The sequence below is a fragment of the Hemiscyllium ocellatum genome, chromosome 12 (assembly GCF_020745735.1).
Source record: "Hemiscyllium ocellatum isolate sHemOce1 chromosome 12, sHemOce1.pat.X.cur, whole genome shotgun sequence".
Taxonomy (NCBI): domain Eukaryota; kingdom Metazoa; phylum Chordata; class Chondrichthyes; order Orectolobiformes; family Hemiscylliidae; genus Hemiscyllium; species Hemiscyllium ocellatum.
The window spans coordinates 70,302,326-70,318,590 of record NC_083412.1 but is presented as its reverse complement, the minus strand read 5'-3'; the positions used below and the strand labels follow the sequence as shown (position 1 = coordinate 70,318,590).

Below are 16,265 nucleotides of genomic sequence, written 5' to 3'. Positions count from 1 at the left end.
AAGGGTTTTAGCCCGAAACGTCGAATTTCCTGTTCCTTGGATGCTGCCTGACCTGCTGCGCTTTAACCAGCAACACATTTTCAGCTCTATATCAGATATAGACAGGATAGATCGAGTGAATCCTTAGAGTATAAAGGCAGTAGGAGTATACGTAAGAGGGAAATCAGGAGGGTAAAGGGGACATGAGATAGCTTTGGCAAATAGTTCAGGATAATCCAGAGTTTTTACAAATACATTAAGGACAAAAGGGTACTTAGGGACAGAATAGGACCCCTCAAAGATCAGCAAGGTGGCCTTTGTGTGGAGCCACAGAAAATGCGGGAGGTACAAAACGAGTATTTTGCATCAGTATTTATTGTGGAAAAGGACATGGAAGATACAGATTGTAGGGAAATAGATGGTGATACCTTGAAAAATGTCCATGTTACAGAGGAGGAAGTGCTGGATGTCTTGAAACGCATAAAGGTGGATAAATCCCCAGGAGCTGATCAGGTGTACCCTAGAACTCTGTGGGAAGCTAGAGAAGTGATTGCTGGCCCTTTTGCTGAGATATTTGTATCATTTATAGTCACAGATGAAGTGCCGGAAGACTGGAGGTTAGCTAACGTGGTGCCTTTGTTTAAGAAAAGTGGTAGAACTATAGACCAGTGAGAATGTGTTGCTGGTTAAAGCACAGCAGGTTAGGCAGCATCCAAGGAATAGGAAATTTGACGTTTCGGGCATAAGCCCTTCATCCTGAAGGGCTTATGCCTGAAACGTCGAATTTCCTATTCCTTGGATGCTGCCTAACCTGCTGTGCTTTAACCAGCAACACGTTTTCAACTGTGATCTCCAGCATCTGCAGACCTCATTTTTTTTACCTATACACCAGTGAGCCTGACTTTGATGGTGGGCAAGTTGGAGGGAATCCTGAGGGACAGAATGTACATGTATTTGGAAAGACCATGGCAACATGACGCCTGGAGGAAGAGCGCCTCATCTTCCGCCTAGGAACCCTCCAACCACAAGGGATGAATGCAGATTTCTCCAGCTTCCTCATTTCTCCTCTCTCCCCCCCCCCCCCCCATCTCAGTCCCAACCCTTGGACTCAGCACCGCCTTCTTGACCTGCAATCTTCTTTCCGACCTCTCCACCCCCATCCCCTCTCCGGCCTATCACCCTCACCTTAACCTCCTTCCACCTATTGCATTCCCAACGCCCCTCCCCCAACTCCCTCCTCCCTACATTTTATCTTAGCCTGCTTGGCACACCATCTTCATTCCTGAAGAAAGGCTTATGCCCACAACATCGATTATCCTGCTCCTTGGATGCTGCCTGACCTGCTGCGCTTTTCCAGCAACACATTTTTTGGCTCTGATCTCCAGCATCTGCAGTCCTCACTTTCTCCTATGTATTTGGAAAGGCAAGGACTGATCAGAGATAGTCAACATGGCTTTGTGCCTGGGAAATCATGAATCACAAACTTGATTGAGTTTTTTGAAGAAGCAACAAAGATGATTGAGGACAGAGCAGTAAATGTGATCGATATGAACTTCAGTAAGGCGTTCGACAAGGTTCCCATGAGAGACTGGTTAGCAAGGTTAAATCTTACGGAACACTGCGAATTAGCCATTTGGATATAGAATTGGCTCAAAGGTAGAAGACAGAGAGTGGTGGTGGAAGGTTGTTTTTCAGACTGGAGGCCTGTGACCAGTGGAGTGCCACAAGGATCAGTGCTGGATCCTCTACATTTTGACATTTATACAAATGATTTTGGATGTGAGCATAAGAAATACAGTTAGTAAGTTTGCAGATGACACCAAAATTGGAGGTGTAGTGGACAGCAATGAAGGCTATCTTAAATTACAACAAGATCTTGATCAGATGTGCCAATGGGCTAAGAAGCGGCAGATGGAGTTTAATTCAGATAAATGCGAGGTGCTGCATTTTGGGTAAGCAAATCTTAGCAGGACTTATACGCTTAATGGTTAGGTCCTAGGGAGTGCTGAACGAAGAAACCTTGGAGTGCAGGTTCGTAGCTCCTTGAAAGTGGAGTCGCAGGTAGATAGGATAGTGAAGAAGGCATTTGGTCTGCTTTCCTTTATTGGTCAGAGTATTGAGTACAGGAGTTGGGATGTCATATTGCAGCTGTACAGGTCATTGGCTAGGTCACTGTTGGATAGTACGTGCAATTCTGATCTTCCTATTGGAAAGATGTTGTGAAACTTGAAAGGGTTCAGAAAAGATTTACACGGATGTTGCCAGGGTTGGAGGATTTGAGCTGTTGGGAGAGGTTAAATAGGATTGGGCTGTTTTTCCCTGTAGCATTAGAGGCTGAGGGGTGACTTTATAGAGGTTTACAAAATTATGGGGGACATGGATAGAATAAATGGACAAAGTCTTTTCCCTGGGGTCGGGGAGTCCAGAACTAGAGGGCATAGGTTTAGTGTGAGAGGGGAAAGATATTAAACAGACCTAAGGGGCAACCTTTTCACGCAGATTGTGGTAGGTGTATGGAATAAGCTGCCAGAGGATTGGTGGAGGCTGGTACAATTGCAACATTTAAAAGGCATTTGGATTGGTATATGAATAGGAAGGATTTGGATGGATATGGACCGGGTGCTGGCAGGTGGTACTAGATTGTGTTGGGATATCTGGTTGGCATGGACAGGCTGGATGGAAGGATCTATTTCCATGCTGTACATCTGTATGACTCTATGAACTGCATGAGACAGAAACAAACAAGTCAGACAGCATCTCTACTGAAAGGATCTAAACAAATTTCTAATACTGCATAGAAGAGCATTAATTGGATTTAGACCATCCACTCCGAAAGATGGCACTTTAGTGCCATACAAAGAGAGTGCTGTATGTTTGAAGTGCCGGCACAGATTATGGACTCTGTCACTCGGCTGAATGTGAATCCTCAAACTTCTGATTAAGACAAGATGTTCCCATTGAGTATTATTTCTATTGCTTCCTTGGGTATCAAAGAGTGTGTTTAAATGAGAGGAACATAATAATTAGGAGCAAGCTCGTACAGTCCAAAGTGCCTGATCTGCTGTTCAATGCAATTGTGATTGATCTTTAGTCTCGGCATTTTCTTGCAAGACTCCTGTATCCCTTGACTATCTGAGACCTCAAAAATTTTGCCATCTCAGACCTTAATTGTGTTCAACAACTCTTGTGTAGAAAATTCCAATAATTTATATACTTTTTAGTGAAGACATTTCTTCTCTTCTCAGTTGTAAATGATTATCCCATTGTCCTAAGACTGTGCTCCCATCTGTCCAGATTCTTCAAACAGGGGAAATGAGTTGTGTACATCCTTTCAACTCCCTCAAAATTATGAATTTTTTTGAGACTACCTCTAATTTTTCTCAACTCTAGACAATGTAAAGCTAGTTTACTCAGTCTCTCATCAAAGAATAGCCCTCTCATTCAGGGACCCTTTGAAATACTGCCTCCAATGCAAGGACGTCCTTCTTTAAATAGAGATAAACAGCACAAAGTCTTGCAAAGGGGAGGCAATGGCCTAGTTGTATTATCACTGGACTGTTAATCCAGAGACCAAGATAATGTTCTGGGGATCCAGGTTCAAATACTGCCATGGCAGATGGTAGAATTTGAATTCAATTTTCTTAAGATCTGGAATTAATTGTCTAATGATGACCATAAAATCCATTGTCGATTATTGGATAAACCCATCTGGTTCACTATTGTCCTTTTAGGAAAGGAAACTGTCATCCTTACGTGGTCTGGCCTACATGTTATTCCAGACCCACAGCAATGACTCTTAACAGCTCTCTGGGTGAATGAGGGATGGGCAATAACTGCTGGTCCAGCCAGTGACACCCTGATCCCATGAATGAATTTTTAAAAAGTATGATTTCGCTAAAGTCCTGTTCAAAAACTGGAAATATTTAGGCAATTGAGACAATAGGGTAAAGGAAGTTTTCAAAGGAAGAAGGTAGGTTTCAAGATATGATATCAGATGCTCAGGGGGTACTGGTTTGAAAAAAAATGTTCTAGTACATAAATGTACTAATCCAGATATAAATTGGGGTGACTTGGAATTACCTCAATTGATTTTCTTGGATTAATACAGCTCTCGTAATACTCAAGTTCAGCAGATCAACACAGACAGCTTGATTGGAATTCTATGTACCACTGTAAACATTCACTTTTGCAACTACCAACACAACACATATCAGTTTGCACAATCTACAAGATATATCGTGCCAACTTACTAAGACTTACAATAGCATGTTACAAACCCTAACACCTAAGTGAACAAGGCAGTAGATGCATGGGAATGCGATCACTTGCAATTTCTCCTCCAAACCACATAACATCCTATCTGGAAGGTAAATTGTCAGTCCTTCACTGATGCTGGATCAAAATCCTGGAACTCCCTTCCCAATACTAAAATTATACACACCTGAGTAGCTACAGTAATTCAGGTCCTACCTTCTTGAGGGCAGTTAGGAAAGGGCAACAAATACTGGTATTTCTGGTGATGTCAATATTCCAAGCATGAACTGGTAAATATTTTTATAAGTGAAGAGGAAAATAGTATCTGACATAGTCACACAAATAATTGTTGGTGACTTTGTTACTTGTCAGTTCTCCCCTCATAAAGTCATAAATAGGGGTGTTCTCTTGTTGCACAAGATTCAGCAATATTCAGACTTCACAAATACTGAGCAGTCCATGTCCAAATGCAGCAAAATCGAGACAACATCCAAACTTCCTCTTACAAATGGCAAGTAACATTCCTACCAGTTAACGAAGATCCTCAACTCAAGACTATCATTCTCACTCTCACTGTCAACTCTCCACAGCCTGTCCATCATTTACATGGCATAAGTGAGGACTGTTATGACCGTATTATAAATTATATATTTTGTAATGCTCACTGTCTTTAAAATAGACAAAGAATCTTTCAAAGGCTCCCTGAAGTCTCCTTACTACCTTTGCATATTCAATTGTTGTTAGGATTAGGTTGTACTTCTTCTGGGAAGCAGTTATGCACAGCCTACTGAAATTCAATAGATCCTGCCAAGAATTACCAATATAGTGAACAGTAGCTCCCCCTGTCAGTGTTAATAACCCATCTGCACTCACAAAAATATCTCACAACAAAAGATTATGGCTGAGACCGTTTAGAAAACTTAGGTCACCTTGACTAAAAGGCACTGGAAGGCATAGGTTAATACTTAGCATAGTTTGCTAGTTTTGGCATAATAGCCATTTTAAATTTTAATCTATACAAGACAGGCCTTGAGCATACATATTGTGCAGAATCCCCAGGAAGATCTCAGAGGCCCATCAAACAGAGTGTTTTGAGCTAAAGGGGACACAAGAAGAAAGGCTTTCAGAAATCGACTGCTTTGAAGAAGTTGATGTAATCTGTAAGTGCTGCAGAATGCCAGTATGGGTATATGTTTCCTCCGTGGACTACAATGGTTCAAGAAGGCATCTCAATAATCTTCTCAAGGGCATTTAGGGATGGGTAATGAACATTGGCTGACCCAGAAATACCAACAGCCCGTTATTGAATAGCTTAAAATAAAAAAAAGTGCCGGCTCAGCGCTGGTTGGATTTTTTTTCATTGAGTCAGTGGGAATGTAGGTTTTGCAGATTGGGCCAGCATTTATTGCCTACTCTTTCTTCCCTTGGAAAGAGAGTAGTGAACAGTCTTCTTGAATTATTGGAGATTATTTAGTATAGGTACACCTACAATGCTACTGGGGTCATATTTTGATCTAGCGACAGTGATGGGACAGCGATATAATTTTAAGTCTGGGTGGGGGCTTAACAGGAAATTTTAAGATTCCCATGTACCTGCTGCCCTTGACTTTTTGGATGGTAGTGGTCATGGGTTTGGAACGTGCAAAGGGTAAATTTCTGCATTACATCTTGTAAATGGGTACACAAGCTGCAATTGTAGGCTGGTGGAGGGAATATACGTGAATGTGGTGCCAATGAAGTTGGTCTGCCGTCTCCTGGATGGTGTCAAGCTTCTTGAGTGTTGTTGGAGCTGCCCTCATACAAGCAAATGGAAAATATTCCATCACACTCCTGATTTGTGTTTTGTAGATGATGGAGAGGCTTTGGGGAATCAGGAGAAGTATGACTTGCAGCAGGATTTTTAGACTCAGAAGATTGATGAGAGCAGAGAGGTAGATGTGATCTATGTGGACTTCAGTAGGGCGTTTGACAAAGTTCCTCATGGGAGATTGATTAGCAAGGTTAGATCTCACTGAATACAGGGAGAACCAGCCATTTGGATACAGAACTGGCTCAAAGGTAGAAGGGTTGTTTTTCAGACTGGAGGCCTGTGACCAGTGGAGTGCCACAAGGATCGGTGCTGGGTCCTCTACGTTTTGTTATTTACATAAATGATTGGGATGTGAGCAGAAGAGGTACAGTTAGTAAGTTTGTAGCTGACACCAACATTGTGGTGTAGTGGACAGTAAAGAGAGTTACCTCCGATTACAACAGGATCTTGATCAAATGGGCCAATGGGCTGAGAAGTGGCAGATGGAGTTTAATTCAGATAATAGAGAGGTGCTGCATTCTGGGAAAGCAAATCTTAAAGGGGCTTATACACTTAATAGTAAGGTCCTAGGGAGTGCTGCTGAATAAAGAGACTTTGGAGTGCAGGTTCATAGCTCCTTGAAAGTGGAGTCGCAGGTAGATAGGATAGTGAAGAAGGCGTTTGGTATGCTTTCCTTTATTGGTCAGAGTATTGAGTACAGGAGTTGGGAGGTCATGTTGTGGCTGTACAGGACATTGGTTAGGCCACTGTTGAAATATTGCATGCAATTCTGGTCTTTTTCCTATCGGAAAGATGTTGTGAAACTTGAAAGGGTTCAGAAAAGATTTACAAGGATGTTGCCAGGGTTGGAAGATTTGATCTATAGGGAGAGGCTGAGCAGGCTGGGGCTGTTTTCCCTGGAGTCTCAGGGAAAACAGAGGCTGAGGGGTGATCTTATAGAGGATTACAACATTATGAGGGGCATGGATAGGGTAAATAGGCAAAGTCTTTTCCCTGGAGTCAGGGAATCCAGAACTAGCGGGCACAGGTTTAAGGTGAGTGGGGAAAGATGTAAAAGAGACCTATGGGCAAAGATTTCACACAGAGGGTGGTACGTGTATGGAATGAGCTGCCAGAGGAATGGTGGAGGTTGGTACAATTGCAACGTTTGAAAGGCATTTGGATGGGTATATGAATAGGAAGGGTTTGGAGGGATATATGCTGGCTGGTGGGACTAGATTGGGTTGGGATATCTGGTCGGCATGGACAGGTTGGACCAAAGGATCTGTTTCCATGCTGTACACCTCTACATCTCTATGACTCTATGCACAAAGCCATATTGACTATCCCTAATCAGTTCTTGCCTTTCCAAATACATGTACATACTGTCCCTCAGGATTCCCTCCAACAGCTTGCCCACCACCGACATCAGGCTCACTGGTCTGTAGTTCCCTGACTTGTCCTTACCACCCTTCTTAAACAGTGGCACCACGTTAGCCAACCTCCAGTCTTCCAGCACCTCATCTGTGACTATCGATGATACAAATATCTCAGCAAGAGGCCCAGCAATCATTTCTCTCGCTTCCTACAGAGTTCTAGGGTACACCTGATCAGGTCCTGGGGATTTATACACCTTTATGCATTTCAAGACATCCAGCACTTCCTCTTCTGTAAATTGGACATTTTTCAGGGTGTCGCCATCTATTTCGCTACTTTCTATATCTTCCATATCCTTTTCCACAGTAAATACTGATGCAAAATACTCGTTTAGTATCTCCCCCATTTTCTGTGGCTCCACACAAAGGCCGCCTTGCTGATCATTAAGGGGCCCTATTCTCTCCCTAGTTACCCTTTCTTTCCTTAATGTATTTGTAAAACCCCTTTGGATTCTCCTGAACTCTATTTGCCAAAGCAATATGTCCCCTTTTTGCCCTCCTGATTTCCCTCTGCCTTTATACTTTTCTAAGGGTTCACTCGAGCTATCCTGTCTATAACATGCTTCCTTCTTTTTCATAACCAAACTCTCAATTTCTTTAGTCATCCAGCATTCCCTATACCAACCAGCCTTCCCTTTCACCCTGACAGGAATATACTTTCTCTGGATTCTTGTTACCTCATTTCTGAAGGCTTTCCATTTTCCAGCCGTTCCTTTACCTGCTAACATCTGCCCCCAATCAGCTTTTGAAAGGTCTTGCCTAATACCGTCAAAATTGGCCTTTCTCCAATTTAGAACTTCAACTTTTAGATCTGGTCTATCCTTGGCCCCATTTAATCTCTCCACTACATACAGTTTTCAGTTTTACTTTGTGTTTACCATTAGCTAATTGCGACATGTCGTTTGTTTCTTTTTGAAATGTTTGTCTTTGCATTTGCCTTTGACCCGGGCTATGAGTTTTAACCTTGTTTTAATGCTTCTAATTAGGTTTAAAATGGGATATACATTCTATTGTAAAATAATTTTTAAAGAGAAAATTTCATATTTAAGAGCTGTTTTAAAATAAATTGAAGATACTATGTTAGCTGTTAACATTCTAGATATTTTTTAATGAACTTGCTAAGATATGTTATTACATACCTCTTGAGCAGGTAGGACTTTAACCCAGGTATCGTGGCCCAGAGATGGGGATGCTACCATTGCCCACAAGAGCACCATGTTACTTTGCTCCATATCAGTCAAAGGGATTTTCAATTTCAATGATATTAATTATAGGGAATGGCCCAAATTGCTGTATAGGAAAAAGTGAGTGGTGCCACTTTAAATGGCTGTACGTTTTATTGGAAATCCATGCTTCACTTGAAAAATATGGTGGTTTGGGAAATGCAGATTTCCCAATAGTGGTTTGATTTACTGGGTCATATGGTTTTAAACTTGACCCTCAGGCCAGTTTGCTACCCTACCTTAGAATGGTTCAATTTCAGTACACCCAATTAAGGTATAATCAAATGCTCCTTTTCTTTAATGTTCTGTTCTAATTGGTCCTGTTTCGGGTTTCTATGTTGCTATTTAACTTGACGATTATTTAGTTATTTTCTCTTCTTGCCAAAAGGCATGCTTTGAATCAAAAGTACGCCTTCCTTCCTCTTCGAAATATTGCATCTATAATTGAAACAAAAATGGATACTTTTGTTCATCCTGTCCAGAATGTGGTAACCAGTGGTGAGATGGAAATCTCTCTCATCAACCTCAAAAGTTAGTGTGTAGTGAAAAAACAATTTGGCAAAGGGTGGATGGCCAATGCCACCACTAGATGGCACTTAGAGCCTAAAGTGATGAGCTGTGTACAATGGATGTGGCCACCTTGAAGTAAAATCAAACTTAAGGTTGACCTTGAAATTATTGTTGATGATTGTAAAAACAAAATCAGGTTCGCCTTTTAGGGAACAAATTTGCTGTCCATACTCCAGTCCGTGGCAATGTGGCTGACTCTTAATTGTCCCAAGAGATGACCTAGAAAGTTCTCAGTTCTATCAAACTGATGTAAACCTTAACACAGGACCAACTTGATTTATGCATCCAAACCAAACCAGTTGAAGCTGAAAAGTTCACCTTAGGAACATTTGGGGATTTGTTTGAAAGTTGAACAACCCGACTAGTCAAGCAACAGCCTGGCATAGACTGTCAAGTAAAATTCTGAGAGAGTGGTTCCTGGGATCATGTTCCAGGCAGCCTTATGACCATCCATGGATATGTGCTGTCACTCTGGCAGGGCTGCAGTACAGTGAGGCATGGTTGCCCTGGAATCTTGTCATGGCATCATGTCAAACATGGATAAGAAAACCTCCTACTGATTAAAATACAATACTGCACTGAAGTGTCAGCCTATGTTATGCAATCAATCCTGAAACCTTCTCATGTAGAAGTAAGATTGTTCTCATTGAGTAGAAACTGACATTTGTAAAGAACAAAAAGGATTTCTGTTGATGTCATGGCCTGTGGTTTCCTGCCAAACTACAAGATTTAAGATCTTATTTGTTAGTGTGAGCTAATCTGTCCATATTTGATTAGTCAGTGTTTGTGAATGCATATCATCTGTAAACTTCAATGTTTAATTTCTAAGTTCAGGTTTTACTTGAAGAGCATATGGCATTGGGAATAGCATATTCGCATATGAAAATTTCTTTAAGGAACATGCTTATGATTTAAAGGTTGGTTGCTTGCTGCACTATTTCTACTATTTTTGTCCTTACTTTGCATGTGTTCTACCAGTCCTTGAGTTATGTTTCCATAAAGCATCACATCAGATGAAAGCCATTCAGCCATTAATGCGATCGTAGCTGACATGATAATCCTCAATTCCACTTTCCTGCTTTTTCTCCATAACCTTTGATTCCCTTGCTGCTTAAAAATCTGTCTTGGCTTGTGTATGCTTAAGGACCCGGCCTCGACAAGCATTTGCAGTAAGCGTTCCATAGATACATGACACTGAGGTTATGCCCTCAAGTTCTCTATTCTTCTATAAGAGGAAGTTTCTACCCTGTTAAGTCCCTTGAGACTCTTTTATGTTTCAATAAGGTCTCTCCCCATATTTTTCTAAATGCCAGTGGTACAAGTCCAACCTACTCAAACTCTCCTCAACCTCATAGAAAATCCCTCCATACCTGGAGTCAACCTAGTGGACTTTCTCTGGACTGCCAACAATCCCAGTATATCTCTTATTGAAAAGGAGACCAAAACTGTTCACAGTATTTCAGGTATGATGTGACGAGTTCCTTGAATTGTTTTAGCAAGATCTCCCTATTTTTATACTCCATTCCCTTTGAAATAGTGGGCAATGTTCCAATTGCCTTCCCTATTACCCACTGAACTTGGATGGTAGCTTTTTGTAATTCATGTAATAGAACCCCCAAAACCCTCTGGTTGCAGATTTCTATTGTCTTTCTCCATTTAAATAACATTCATCTCTTCTATTCTTCCTGTCAAAATATATAATCTCACATTTTCCCATGTTACATTCCATCTGCCACATTTTTGCCCACTCATTTAATTGTCTGTGTCTCTCTGGATAGTCCTTGTGTCATCCTCACTGTTTGTCACCCCATCTGTTTTGTCACCTGCAAACATGGTACATTTGCTTTCCTCATCATCGCCATTAATACATATTATGAAAAAATTGTGCCTCCAGCCTTGACTTCATTTGATTTATTGTTGTGTATTCATTACAAATACAATGAAAAGTGTTGCTTAGTATCGCCACTCTCAAGCGCCATCTCAAAACACAGAAAATAAATCAAAACATAGAATATAAAGCCAGAAAAATAAAACAATGAAGTTAATCTTATATTCTTACCTCAATAAAGTTATTTGGTCTTTAGTAAACCTTCCTCTTTTAGCTGAGTCATGGGCCTGGATCCAGGTTCCTCCATCCCAATGCCTCAAGTCCCTGCTCTAAGCTAATTTCACTGCTGCAATTGCACTTTGCCATGCCCCTGCTACCACTGGAAGAAACAGTCACCATTCTCCAGCGCCACCTCACCTCACTGCCATGAGCTTCCGCTGAGCCAACCTCACTGATGTAGCTGCTGCTAGTGCCATATGGTCCTGCTCTGGAAGCAAACTTGGCGCTGTTGCTGCCATGCCGTCAGGCACGCAGGACTAGCTGCAGACTTGGAGCCTTGGCTCAGCCTGCGAGTCTGGGCTAGAGGATTATGCCTAGCACCTGCTCCTCGCTTGCTGGGATACCTTGGAGTAGAGCCGGGTCTGCCTTGTGCTGATGTTGCTGTCGTGATCATTGGACCCTCTTCTCCTTTGTCATTTTCTTAGTGTAGCCACTACTCCGGCCCGTGACTTCATCTTCTTCCATTGGTTACAGATTGCTGTCCTGAAAGTGTCTCCTTATCCCAACTGTCTGTCTTCTGCTAGGTAGCCAACCTTCTATCAATGTGACTATACTATTCCTACTCCATGTGCTCTTATCATATTAAGTATATGTATATGTGATATCTGAGGAAACACTTTTTGGAAATCTAAATATATTACACTCACTGGTTCCCTTTTTTTGTATCATCCTCAACAAACTCTTAGAGTTTGTCAATCACGATTTGCCCTTTGTGAAGCCATGCTGACTCTGCTTGATTATATTGTGTGTTTCTAAATGTTCTGCTATTATACAATAAGGGATGTAATTTTAAAATGTTTTAACATTTTTCTAAGGATCAATGCTAAGCTATACTTAACCTTTTCTTCAAATGTAACCTATTTTCCTAATCAACCTGTTCAGAGATGTTATTACACACCACTGGAGCAGTCAGGACTTGAACCCAAGCCCCTCAGTCCAGGGGTAGGGACACCATCACTGTGCCACATGAGTCATTTTTATCTATCTCCCTTTCTGTATAAGAATGTTTGTTTACATTTTCAGTTATCTAATCTTTCGGGCCTTTTCCAGAATCTAAGGAATCTTTGAAGATTATTACCAGTGCATCCACTATCTCTAGCTACTTACTTTAAAATTTTACGTTGGATTTTACCAGGAGAGTTACCAACCATTAACCCTTTTAGTTTGCTTAGCATTAGCTAGTTATTGTCTGTTTCCACCTCCCCAACTCAATCCGTTTGATTATTTTGTAGTTTTGCAATGCTGTTTGATTCCTCTACTGTGAAGACTGAGACACAGTATTATCCCGATTGACGTCATTTCCTGGTTCCACATTTTTGTTTCCCTAGCCTCATTCTCAAAGAGGCCTATGTTTGCTGTGGTTTTCAAAATATTTTTCAAGAAAGTCTTGCTCTCTGTTTTTGTTATTTGCTAATGTACCCTCAAAATTTATTTTCTCCTTGTTTTTTTTGGTCATTTTGTTGTTGTCTTTTAAATTTTCCTAATCCTCTGGATTACCTTTGTAATCTTTGTGCCGCATTGTATGGTTTTTCTTTCAATTTTATACTACTATATACTTGGTTAATCATGGTTGGTTTATCCCTTTCCTAGAATCTTTTCTTCTCATTGGGATATATCTTTCCAGAATCATGAGCTATTTTTTTTAGATTAGATTAGATTACTTACAGTGTGGAAACAGGCCCTTCAGCCCAACAACTCCACACCGACCCGCCGAAGCACAACCCACCCATACCCCTACATTTACCCCTTACCTAACACTACGGGCAATTTAGCATGGCCAATTCACCTGACCCGCACATCTTTGGACTGTGGGAGGAAACCGGAGCACCCGGAGGAAACCCACGCAAACACGGGGAGAATGTGCAAACTCCACACAGTCAGTCGCCTGAGGCGGGAATTGAACCCAGGTCTCTGGCGCTGTGAGGCAGCAGTGCTAACCACTGTGCCACCGTGCCGCCATGAATTAAACATCAGCTGTTCTTGCGAAACATCTTTCCCAGTCCACTCCTGGCAAGTCTTCCCGCATCAGTTTGTAATTTTCTATATTTAAATTTAGAACAGTTGTTCACTCAAGTTTCTCAATGTCAAACAAAATACTAACTTCAACCACGTTATGGTCACTGCTTCATTGAAGATCATTTATTAAACTTGCGTTATTGCATACTACCAGATAAAAAAATAGCATGATCCATTGTTGGATACATTGTGTATTGTTCTAGGAAATTGTCTTGAATACACTCTTAATTCTTCCTCATGGCTACCTTTTGCCAATTTGATTTTCCAAGTCTATGATAAAGTTCTATGTTGGATGGCTCCACATAGTCACTTGCCTGAAATCTGGCCTTTTCTTCTGAAACATGGTCCAATATTCTTTCGTTTTTCTATGGTCTTTTTGATGTATTAAAAATCTTAGATAATTTTAAATCGATGGGAAACTATTGGTGCTATGGATTTGTTTTCTCCTGACCTGTAATTCGGCCAGAATGTTTCATTGCTGCTGTGATTTCTGTAGTCCCAGTGGGGTTTTTCACAAGCGCTCTGATTCTGCGGAAAGAGTGACTTGCTGCTGTGTACATGTCTCTCTCCCTAACTATGTCATTCTCGAGCTGGAATGTATTGGAGCATGCATGTCCTGTTCTGTTATACTACTGACTGGTATTTTTCACAATTTGGAAATTATGTTATTGATTATTCTTTTGTATTGTAAATAGGATATCCTCTGATTTTTAAATGATTGTTCATAATTAAATGCTATTTTTAAAAAAATTGAGGATGGGATGGATCCAATAATTCATGCGTGCTAAATAAGTTATGTTAATTTAGATTTTATTTTTATTTTTCAGGTGGAATAGTTGACTTATCAGGGATGGGACTGCAGCATTTGAATACAGTTGCGCTGTGCCCGACGAGTACTTTTACTCTGATTCTGGACAAGAACCAACTGACTAAATTGGAAAATGTGGAGAAATGTGGAGATTTAGTACAAGTTGGTGTTCTTTGAAAAAAATTTCTTGTGAGATTTTAAAGGACATGTGCTCGTAGTGTGCTAAATCTTTACAATGACCTCTGCATCAAATCACTATTTTAGACGAAACAGAAGTAACATGTTATGTAGTCTACATGGCATACTGCTCTTGTTAATTTTAACATGAACATTTGATGAAATTGACATCTTGTACATCAGGGCCAATTAGGGAAGTAGCTATACAATTTTATGCTTCCTTATAAAGTAGCCTACAAGATGCATTGATATAATCAATTAAGTACTTGTAGAAAAGAAAATCTGTTTTGAAAAATGTGTTCAATATTCATTTTGCTTCAGAAATGTATTCTAGAATTCTTACTTGGACTTGTTCCAGGTCAGGCCTTCTGTAGGTTCGTGTTACCTTGACTCCCATCTTAACAGAATACAGTATGATATTAGTAGCCAAGTACAAGCATTAATGTATCCTTCTCAAGTGTACATATCTGCTCCATGTGTTACGTTCAGGTGCTTTTCCACTCCATTATTTCTTTTTCCTTCTCTTTCTCATTTGTGTTGAAAATATTTCCATATGGTAAGATTAAGAACTAGAATTTAATAGAGTTAAATTGATATAAAAATCATCTTAAATATAGAACAAAGACAATTACAGCACAGGAATAGGCCTTTCAGCCCTCCAAACCTACGCCAATCTAGATCCTCTATCTAAACCTGCTGCCTATTTTCTAAAGAGCTGTATCCCTTTGCTCCCTGCCCATTCATGTATCTCGATACATCTTAAATGACGCTATCATTCCCGCCTCTACCACCTCCACCGGCAATGCATTCCAGGCCTCCAACACTCTGCATAAACCTTTCCCCTCTCACTTTGAACTCGTGACCCCTAGTAATTGAGTTCTGTACTCTAGGGAAAAAGCTTCTTACTATCCACCCTGCCTATACCTCTCTTAACTTTGTAGACCTCAATCAAGTTCCCCCTCAACCTCCATCTTTCTAATGAAAATAATCCTAATCTATTCAACCTCTCTTCATAGCTAGTGCCCTCCATACCGGGCAACATCCTGGTGAGCCTCCTCTACTTCCTCTCCAAAGCATCCACATCCTTTTGGTAATGTGGTGACCAGAACTGTGCGCAGTATTCCAAATGCGACCGAACCCAAGTCCTATACAGCTGTAACATGACCTGCCAACTCTTTTACTCAATACCCCGTCCAATGAAGGAAAGCATGTCTTATGCCTTCTTGACCACTTTACTGACCTATGTTGTCACCTTCAGGGAACAATGGACCTGAACATCCAGATGTCTCTGTATGTCAATTTTCCTAGAACTTTTCCATTTATTGTATAGTTTGCTCTTGAATTGGATCTTCCAAAATGCATCAGCTTGCATTTATCCCAGATTGAATTCCATCTGCCATTCCACTGCCCATCTCTCCCATCTATCGATATTCTGCTGTATTCTTTGACAGTCCGCTTCACTATCTGTTACTCCACCAATCTTGGTGTCATCTGAAAACTTGCTAATCAGGCAACTGATACCTTCCTTCAAATCATTTATATATATCACAAACAACAGTGGTCCCAGCACGGATCCCTGTAGAACACCACCAGTCACAGGTCTCCGTTTTGAGAAACTCCCTTCCACTACTACTCTCTGTCTCCTGTTGCCCAGCCAGTTCTCTATCTGTCTAGCTAGGACACCCTGGACCCCATGCGACTTCACCTTCTCCATCAGCCTACTATGGGGAACCTAACAAATGCCTTACTAAAGTCCATGTATATGACATCTACAGCCCTTCCCTCATCAATCAAGTTTGTCACCACCTCAAAGAATTCTATCAGGTTTGTAAGACATGACCTTCCCTGCACAAAACCATGCTGCCCATTACTGATAAGCCCATTTTCTTCCAAATGGGAATAGATC

General features: G+C 41.0%; 1 protein-coding gene across 1 annotated transcript in view; it reads left to right on the top strand.

Annotated features, from left to right (window-relative positions):
* The window catches only part of cep97 (centrosomal protein 97), a 47,754-nt gene that overhangs the window by 2,700 nt on the left and 28,789 nt on the right, over positions 1-16,265 (top strand). Inside the window, exon 2 of the mRNA XM_060833658.1 lies at positions 14,202-14,344. Coding sequence (XP_060689641.1) covers positions 14,202-14,344 — 143 coding nt within the window. The remainder of the gene's footprint in view (positions 1-14,201; positions 14,345-16,265) is intronic.